The 10,135-nt window shown below is 44.9% G+C and overlaps 1 protein-coding gene across 1 annotated transcript in view; it reads left to right on the top strand.

Annotated features, from left to right (window-relative positions):
• Positions 1–330: 330 nt before the first annotated feature.
• The window catches only part of CUL5 (cullin 5), a 28,147-nt gene continuing 18,342 nt past the window's right edge, over positions 331–10,135 (top strand). The window contains exons 1-4 of the mRNA XM_072326629.1: positions 331–492; positions 6,130–6,239; positions 8,553–8,652; positions 9,906–10,082. Of these exons, the coding sequence (XP_072182730.1) occupies positions 469–492; positions 6,130–6,239; positions 8,553–8,652; positions 9,906–10,082 (411 nt within the window). The 5' untranslated portion in view covers positions 331–468. The remainder of the gene's footprint in view (positions 493–6,129; positions 6,240–8,552; positions 8,653–9,905; positions 10,083–10,135) is intronic.

The following is a 10,135-nucleotide window of genomic DNA, read 5'->3' as shown; positions in this document are numbered from 1 at the left end:
GCCAGGAAACCTAAAGGGTCCGTGAAGCAGAGCGCCCACCCCTCCGGGCGTGCTCAGGTCGGGGAGCGCTCGCCAAGGGCGGCGGCCGCCAGGGGGCGCTGCAGGCGGAGCTCCCGCCCGGGCCTCCCTCCGCGCTTGGCGGCGGGGCCGGCTCGGCGGCGCCGCATCATGTGGGCCGGCCCCTTCCATGGAGCCGGGGCTGCTGCCGAGCGCCTCCTGGGCGGACGCCGCCATGAGGCTCTGAGGGGCGGCTGCGTGCGGAGGAGCCAGCCGGTAGAGCCGCGCGCCCCGAGCACGGTGCCGGCCTCGCCCCCGGGCAGGGGAACCCGGAGCTGCGGCCGCTGCTACTGCCGCCGCCGCGGGTCGGGCCGGGCGGGCGGGCGGCCCGCGGCCATGTAAAGCGGCGGCGGCCGGGGGAGAGCCGAGCCGAGCACGGGGAGAGGAGCCGCCGTCGGCGGGGAGGAGATCATGGCGACGTCTAATCTCTTAAAGGTGAGAGCGGGGCCTGGCCGGGCCCTGCGCCCGGGGAGAGGCGGCCGGGGCCGGGCTCCGGGGCTGCCCCGCACCGGCCGGGCCTGCGGGAGGCGGCACGGGCAGGCCGCGGCGCTGCGCCCCGGGCGGAGGGGGCGGCCCGGGCCCGGCCTCGGGTGTGCGGCGCCGGGCTCGGCGTGGGGCCCGGCCGGGCCGTGGCCTCCTGCTAACGGCTCTGTCCGCCCGGGCGGGGAGCAGCGCCGCGCCGGGCTGCCGGACGGGGTCGGCCCTTTGTTTATTTCGGGGAACCCCGCGGTGCAGAAAAAGAGTTTTGAGTTGAACAAAGAGTTGGGGAATGCCTTCGCCGCAAGCAGGTGCCGTCGGTCGGGTTGCCAGCGCGTTCTGGCGTTTTCCTTTTTGCTAGCTGCGCTTTGCTGCGAAGGAAAAACTCCTCGAGGCCTTTAATCGGCTCCGCTTTGGGGGTCAGATGTTCTCAGCCCCTTTCCCGGTGTTTGGTGGCAGATGTCACTCACCCCAAACTGAGCCAAGTTTGCACAGAAGTTTTGGCTGTCACAGGCCGTGCCCGGCCCGGGACTGCTCGTCCTGAGCTGTGTGGCGTGTGCTGGGAACGGGCCCTCTGTGGCCTCCGGGGCTGTGCCAGCATGCCCGGGGCCGGCCTGCCCCACACAGCTGCTCCTGGTGTGCTGCTGGGTCGTCAGCCTGATTGAGGTGCAAGGCCTTCACAAGGCTGCCAGGTTTAGTTACTTGCAGCAGTTAGCAGTATAAAATGGCTGTATATTTAGAAGTATACGTGTGGCCGGCTCTATGTATTATACTTCAGTACAGTTCTGAAGAGGTACTGCTTGCATTTCGCAGCCTGACCTGTGCTGGGTGTCTGGGTTTGCCCTGGGACTGTTCTGAGACACTCAGTGAGAAGAAAAGAGAAATAATCAATAGCCTCATGTCTTCCTCACACACATATACACACACTCATATATATATATATATATATATATATATATATAAATTTATTGAAATTGACATGTAACAAAAATGAATTTTCATTCAGTTCCCCCCCCCCGTTATCTTGATATTAAAGCAGATAAGACTGAACTAAAAATCTCAAATGGAAGAATTCAGGACTGCTGGAGAAAAGCTCCACGTCCCACTCAGAGCTATAGGGGCAAAATGGGATTTCTTTAGGAGCGCGTGGTTTTAAAGCTTGGACAAGCTTGGATAATGTCTCTGCTTGTTATTGCTTTAGTTCACTACTGACGGTCTCTGGAAAGGCCTATGTGTGCTCTGACAAGATGTGGCTGTGTAGCTTGTAATAGCTAGAAGAAACAGGCCTGTGAGATCTGTCAGCATTCCTCTTCAGCTGTTTGGGAAGAATAAGTGTACAGTAAGTGCAAATAGAGTCAAAGGCCTTGCTTTTGTGAGATGGCTCTCACTGATCTGAAGCCGTTTTGTTGCTGTAGTGGCATCTCTGCAGTTGGCCTTTAAATCGTTAGCATTTTAAATGGACAGAAAGATAGAGGTGCACAGTGTGTTTGGGAACAATGCTACAGGGGTGTTTAGAGCACCTGGGAGTATTTTCTAAGCCGTATGTCTTACTAATTAGGGAGTTTTCTAAAGACAATGAACTATGACTGCTACCCTGTGAAAGAGAAGGTCATACAGTGATTTGGCTTTGTTTATAATGACACCCTAAACCAATAAGATAATTGTGACTGGATAAGGGCTTTTGTTCCCCAGCTGTGATGCTCAGTGTGCTCCCATTGCTGTTGATTGCAGGTTTTTGCCCATTGGCAGTGCCTTATGCTGACTGAGATTTGTGAAATGCAATTCTGCTTTCATGTTTAGGGCAAAGAAAGAAAAAAGAAAAAGAAAGCTGTGTCCTCTGCGTAGTAAAAACGTATCAGGTTCTTTGGTATTAAAAACAAAACCACAAAACCCCAACACATGATCAAACCCACGTCAGGTTTAGGCGGGTCTCAGTTTTGCTAGGATCAACAGGAACCGAGAGTTTGCTGCTTTTCCCTGTCTTCCCTCAACCTTCTGCATAGCTGAGAAAATGAAGTGAAATGCTCCTTTCTTATTCTTGTAGTGAATCCTGGCTGAGTCGATACCTCTCAGCACTTCACAGGGCGTCGCTTCAGCTGCGCTAGTGCGGTTTTTGTAATTGTGAAAGGCAAATTAATTTTTCAGGGCAGGTGTTGGAGCGTCAGCTGTTGGCTTTGCGGTGACGATTTGTGATGTGAAGGCACACGGGTTTTTCTGTAGCTCCTGGAACAGAAAGCGGCTCAGCTTATCACAGCGCAAAGGAAACCTGTAGCTGTACCCACGTGAGCGGGTCTTGATGCTTCTGTAGGGCTTATTGGAGCTGCTGGAGGTGGCAGCAAATGCAGGAGTTGGTGCGAGCAAGTTGAATCGCACTCTGAGCCCGGTGTTAAGGAAGAAGGAGCAAAACAAGCAGGTTTGCAGTAGGCTTAAGTGAGAACCATGATGTACCTTTCATTTGTTTCAGCTGTGTTTTGTGGGTCATAGTGCTCCGTCACTTGAAACTGGAAACATTTCTGCACTTTTCTAGTTCTTCAACTTAAAATATTTCCAGATATGTTAAGTTTGTCCTGCTTATTATGATTGTCCTGCCTATATATGTTAAGTTTGTCCTGCCTATTTCCAATTAGAGCAGCTTGTGGTGAATGCTGCATTCCATGTAGTTACACAGCAGAGCTTTCCCCATGGCTATCTTTCTGCTTTGTGTGACAGCTTTGCTATGATCATCTCACTGATATCTAGAGCTGCTGGTAGCAGAGAGGAATCAGAATGGGAATTCTCCTGCTTAGTGTAGGCTAGGACCTAGTCTGTCCTACCTCATCCCTTTTGAATTAGCCTTACTGTACAGTGTCTGTTTAGCTCAGTAGTAAAAACATAGACATATTGAAATGTGCTCAGTGATGGAGGATGGTGCTTTTTCACAATACTGTGCAGTGCATCTGATGGAGATCAGGACTGCAACTCTATGTGGCCTATAATGTTGAGTGTACACAGTAAAAAGCACTGTCTGGTTGAGTCAGTGGTTCAGAGTACAGAGAAACAGCAGCACAGAGACTGCTGGGACCTGCCTGGCCTGGGAGCCTCGCTCTCCTCATCCCTAGGCTGGCTCCTGCTGTGTTCTGCATTTATTTAGGCCCTCACTCCATGCTCTGTGCCTGTTCCTGCTCTGCTTCTCTTCACCTTTATTTTTACACAGAGGAGATTGGTGTTATGCAGTAGGACCCAAGTCAGGAGAGCTGTTGGTGCAGCTGCTCTGTTTGTATTATTTGTGTTATTTTACTAATTCTAAGTAATATCTGCCAACACGGTCTGGGAGATTTTTTGCCTGCCACTGTAAAATGTTACAGTTAGGTAGAGAGAGCTGTAGTATGTATTTCAACATAGTAGTGATTCTAGATACTTTTCAAGTGAAGTTGTGTTAAAATGGAACTTTAAATCTCTGTGAGTGCATTCAGTAAAGTGACTTTTGAAACACAGAGTATTTTTAAGTGGAGGCATTCCTCACAGCATTACATTTTAAACTCCAGGAGTGGTTACTTAGCCAGGGTATGGCCATCAGTCCTCACTCATGCACGGACTAACTTGAGTTAGAGGTGCCGCTTGCCTTCCTGCTTACCTTCCCTTGGAGCTGTGGCTCAGGGCCAGGCTGGTGGGAGGCATCTCTGCCTGTGCAGGGCTTGGGACTGCGTGGTCCTTGAGGTCCCTTCCAATCCAAACCATTCTATGATTCTTAGAGTGTACTGGGAAGTTGGGGTATAAATCTCACAAATAATGCTTCTTGCAAACACAGGTTTTCTTCATCCATGTTTTACAGTGAAACACTAACAAAGGTATAGCATTCATTTTTATTCTTTTATCTTCTGTTGTGTTCAGGGCTCGACTGCAGAACAGGCTTTTTACCCCTACCAGAAATCATATGAGATTTGAAGTTTCACTCCAAAGAGAAACTTTGAAGGAAGTTGGTTTTGCTCATTTGATAATGCCTTTTCTGGAACTTGTAACTCTACAGCAGCTCATCTTGCAGGTTTTTTAACCCACAGAGGGCGACTGGGAACATGAACGTCTGCAAGAAGAGGTTAATCACTTTCTCAGGAGTAGAGAAGATGGGAGAAAGCCATCAAAGTTTGGGAAGTGGTTGTGAAGCCAGGCCTGTCAGGAGCAGTGTGTGTTCTGCTCTTGGCTGTTCAAAGATGAGGCATTCAAGCTCTTATTTTTTTTACAGGGGAAGAACAGTGGGCAAAACCATCTGTCTGAATTCCACAAGCAATGTACAGTATTTTCTTACATGTTGGAAGGATTCTGAACTCAGACAGGGGCTGCTTGCTTGAGACTCGCGTTCTGTAGCCATTGCAGTGGCGAGATGCTGCTGCTGCTGGGGTTACTGTGGTGCCTGCTGCATCTTTATCATGTAAAGCTGAGACATGGGAGCTGCAGGGGGTGTGGGTTCTGAACTGCGCTTATTCTGAGTATTGAACAACAGAAGTATTTTTGAATTTCCATGTACATGTTATTCGGAAGAAGATGGTTTTGAGAACGCAGCATGCTGCTTGTGCTTATTTGTCTGAAGAGCTGCTGGTGGAGAACAGTGTGCTTGTCAGAGTTTCAAATAGTTAGACTGTATTGTGTGCTGTGTTTGAGGTGAATTAGGTCCCGTGTAGTAGTATGATTAGCCAAGACAATGACCTGGTCAAAAGTAAACTTAGCAGTAGAGATAACCAGCAGTCTCCTGTCACAGCTCCCAGTCAACTCATCTTTTTAATTGCAGATTTTCATTTTAAGATGTGGAGCAGTAAGCAAATAGGTTTACAAGGTGTGTGTGCGGTGAAACTCGTTTCTCTCTTAAAGTGGTTTTGTTCTGTTTTTCCAGTAAGGGCAGTCTGCCTGTATACTACAGTGAGTGAGGGTTTTTGGGACAATCAGAATGAGATGGGAGCTCTTGGATTCCTTAGCTTTCCTCTTAAATGGTATAGCGAGTTTGAAAAAAGTCACCTGGGATTAGATTTATTGGCATTAATTATTCTTAATTGCACCACTGTAATGTTGGCTGCCTAATTGCCTGGGGGCAGTTGAGCCGCAGGAAGGGGCCTGTGATACAACAGCTCCTATGTTCCTCTGCTTCCTTCCTCTCTGTGCTGTTTGTGCCAAACAAAGAATAGAGAAGAAGGCACATGACAGCACCCACAGGTACTCCTGGATCCTTGCTGCTGCTTTGGTTGCAGTCATTTATTCCAGCCAGGTATGTAGCTCTGCCTCGTGGCTGTTGTTGTGTATCTTGGCTGCAGTAGTGCGGCTGAGTGGCACTCACGTTGTCCGTGTGTAACTGTGCTAACAGGTGAAGGACATTTTGCAGAACATGTTGCATTGTAACTAGTGCGGGGCATTAAGGAAGACGTTGGTTAGCTGCTTCTGCTGCTTTTTGAAGTAATGCTTACTGTAAAAAGCCTTGTTCAGCTCTAAGACTGGTGTTCAAATGCCGGGTTGTCTGAGATACCTCTGACAAGAAGGTACTTTTGTGCTAACCGTAGAAACTGCAGTCCTGAAAGGTAATTTGGAATAACAATTTCTGTTACTAATAGTCCGTTGTTTTGTTCCTTTTAGAATAAAGGTTCTCTTCAGTTTGAAGACAAATGGGATTTCATGCGCCCTATCGTTCTGAAACTTCTTCGTCAGGAGTCCGTCACGAAACAGCAGTGGTTTGACCTGTTCTCGTAAGTACTTCTTCAGCATCCTGCATCCTTCTCTGCAGTAGGGATATTTGTGGTTCTGCTGATAGAGAAGTCAGGCTGCACAGACTGTGTGGGAGCACACAGGACAGAAGTGCAGCTTACGCTTTATTAGGTGTGCCTACTTCGGAATTAATGTACGAAAGTACTGCTTTACTGAGATTCGGGTCTTTGCAGATGAAGTGAAGAACAGCAGAGCTTAGCCCTCAGCCTGTTGTAGTAAATAAGCTTTCCACCTGCCCACAAAGCTTTTGTTGGAGAGGCACTGTTGTTTGCCGTTTGGGCAATAAGTTCTTTGAGAGCAGTTCATTATTCCGATTTAAATACTTCTCTTCTGAAGCAACTTAAAAGTGCTACTGAAGTAAAAGGATAATGCAGATTAACTGGTGTAATTTGAATAATTGAATAGCACATATAACATCTTTCAGACCTTGTTTGCATCACTGTACTCTCTAAAAAGCTAAGAGAAGAGGATTGCTCTCTCAAGGTAAAAACATCATTGCATTTTCCTCCTTCCAAAACTCCTGGATTTACTTCCTGTTCAGTTCTGATTTTTTTCTTAAAACACATCATATCACCTTTGTCAGCACAGTAAGGAAGTGAGCTGCAGCCTACATATCAAAAGTTGATTATTTTTGTCTCAACTTGGAGTTGTTTTCCCTCAAACACCTTCAGGTGTTTAACGCTGCACTTTCTTCGTCTGCTTTTTAAAATGACTCACTAAATTTTGTTTAATTTGAAATGAATTGTCTTCCAGACTGCATCTTTATTGCTCTTTTCAGTAAGAAAAGTGCAGTGATTCTCCCTAGAGCCATCTTACTGCACCTGTCATGCTTTTCTGCCAACCAAACAGCAAGGTAGTTTATCATGCAATGAGTTTTAATATCTCATGATGTCACAGCCGTAGTAGTTGCCAGAAACATGGCGTAGTTCAGTTACAAATTCAGTTCTGAGTCATTGCTTTCATAGTTTTAATAATTAGTTCAGTAATTCTGCATAGTATTGAATTTTTTCCTTTATTATTTTGCTGGTAGCTGAATTGATGGATTAAAATTAAGCGCCTTTATGGCTAAATTAAGTCCTTTAAGGGAAAGGAGCCCACTCTTCCAGGTTCCTATTTTTGGACAGTGATTTTGTTAATCTTTTTAAGAAAAGTATAGAAGATGTGTCTTCTACCTCACCTTTGTGTATGATCTTCCAGCATTGCTTTTTACTTTGGTCACGACCTGATGGCATTCTAAGTTCATTAACACTTTTTTTCCCTGTGAAATCTATGTAAGTCCCACAGGTTAGCTACACCTTTGGCAATTCTTGGGCAGCACTTTTTTTTTCTGAGTAAAAGGAACTCTTTATCTTGCACGTTTTGTTTCTTCAGTTAAACCAATAAAGTTGCTTTTGCATTGGAATAACTGTTGAATTAATAGGAACAAAGCCATCCTGTAGATTATGTGATTACTTTCCTGCAAAGACTTGGCCTTATCATTGAAAGGAGGAAGAACATACTGGTAGGCCACATTATGTATGATAATATAGTTGAGGAGCATAACTTGCCTTTTTTATTCTTTACTATGAAAGGAAAATAGAACTTAAGTTAGTCACACTTGCTGAACTGACAGCTAGGTAAAACAGGAAGGTATTTGAATGTTGATTGAAATGCATTAGTAGCACTTTGCTTTGTGATGCTACTCAGTAGCTTTTCTGCAGTTGAGCTGCACTTTAATGTGTTTCCGCTGTCATGAAATATTTGTGATCTTATTATACCAGTTAAATCTTGAAATTACCTGATGTGCCTGATCTCAAACCTCTCAGAAGCAAGGTTGGTTTCCTTTGCAGTGGAAGGATGTTGTAGTGCATGGATTGTGCAACTCTGAGTAAATGCTGCATATTAAAGTATTGTAGAATGACTGCGGGCTGGGTAGCTGCACTTCTGTTGGCATGTAATTTCCATTCTTGTCAAAGAAAAGCTTTAAGAAGCTGTCCCTAATGCAGTGGGATTATTGGATAGGTGGTGAAGGCAGAATTGACTTCTACATGTTCTTTAAACCTCCTTCAGCAGAATCCTTTCCTAGTCAGGTTGCTGTTATTGCTTCCTGCACTTCCTTAAAGCTTTAATTTATTCTCCACACACATTTTCCTGTTTGTGTTACTGCGATCTTACCAGTTATTTTTTTTAAGTGATAAACAAAATGCATAGATTTCTTTTCTTCTTATATATGCTAGAATTATAACTACCTCAGCCTCATACATCAGAGGATTAAGGTTTGAGTGGTTGTTACTAAAAGATGGATTGTTTTCTAGAGACGTGCACGCAGTTTGCCTGTGGGATGACAAAGGTCCAGCAAAAATCCATCAGGCTCTGAAGGAAGACATCCTAGATTTTATTAAACAAGCACAAGCAGTAAGTTCTTAGTGTTTCACGACTCCTATTCTTGTTATTAGAAAAAATAACCAAACAGTTCTGACTTTCTTTGGATCTACACGCACTTCTTTTTTGTCTGAAATGCTGTGATATTCTGGTGATAGTAATTACTACGTGAACCTCTGTTGAAAGACAGAAGACAGCCTTGAGCATTTGCCATGGCTCATTGTTTTGTTGTAGGCAATGTTGTTTTTTCTAAAGCACTTTTTTGTTTGTCCAGCAGTACTTATGGAAACTTCTTTCTCTTGAAGATTTCTTGAGGCAAAATTTACTATAAGAAATTACTGCCTGGAAAATACTTTTTGTCTGGCTTCGGTGGCTTGCTGACGTATTCATCAATGGCTTTAAAATAAGTCCAATGTATGGCATATTAGAAACATCTGTTCTATTGGCTCAGCAAGATTTGCTGTCTAGTTTAATGGACTCTCAACAAATAGTTGAATTCATCAGTAGATTCAAGGGAAGCTTCTGTTTTTAAAATGTATAGCAAAAGATGCTGCAAGATTATTTTTTTTTAATTTTGTTATTTCTTCTTTAATAAACTACATGATAAAAGTTTGGAAAGAAGAAAAAATGACTTCAAAATCTTTCTTTAGTGACAAGATTTATACCGCTGCAGCTTTGTTCAAAGGAAAACAATTTCTTATGCTTGAAGCCTTATATACATATTAGTTTATTTCAGTCCCTTCAGCTTGCTAGCGCACACGCATAGATGCTGTGTTGAGTTGGGCCTTCAGTATGGTCTGTGTTGGATGTTGTTTTAGTGGCATTGCTTTAGGCCTTATGATAGGTACTGTACAAGGCTTCCAGGCAGTACTGGAACATACAGGTTAATCAGCTGTCTGGGCCTAATGAGAGGTTAGTAAATGCATCAAATTGAACTTTACTGCTCTGCATAATGTAACACAATTCTTACAGGTTTGTGCCCTTTGGTAGCTGTAGTTGTGCTAATGCAGGCCTTTAGCACCTGAGGTTCTAAGCATTTTGGCATGCAAATAGCTTAACAAAAGGTGATTCACTTGGAAAGGTACTGACAACTTAACTGCTGTTACCTTTTACTGTTAGAGAAGGTCCATGTGCCATGGGTTGATAACCGCTGCCTTAAGCTAATTGGTACATACCTATGTAGACATTCTGCTTTAACTGTTTATTTTGTATTTTCAGTATAAGCAAAGTCAGTCTATCTTTGTTTGTTTGTTTATCAATGACATCCTCTTCTTCCCCAACTCCAGAGAGTGCTGAGTCATCAAGATGATACAGCTTTACTAAAAGCATACATAGTGGAGTGGCGCAAGTTCTTCACACAGTGTGATATTTTGCCCAAGCCATTTTGTCAGCTGGAGATTACTTTAATGGGCAAGCAGGGCAGCAACAAGAAATCTAATGTAGAAGACAGTATTGTTCGAAAGGTAAGTGCTCGGTGTTCAAGAGTTCTGCTGCACACTCTGTTCTGCCATGGGTT

This window comes from Excalfactoria chinensis, chromosome 1 (genome assembly GCF_039878825.1).
Source record: "Excalfactoria chinensis isolate bCotChi1 chromosome 1, bCotChi1.hap2, whole genome shotgun sequence".
Classification (NCBI taxonomy): Eukaryota; Metazoa; Chordata; class Aves; order Galliformes; family Phasianidae; genus Excalfactoria; species Excalfactoria chinensis.
Note: the sequence above shows the minus strand (reverse complement) of the source record. Positions and strands in the feature narration are given on the sequence as shown.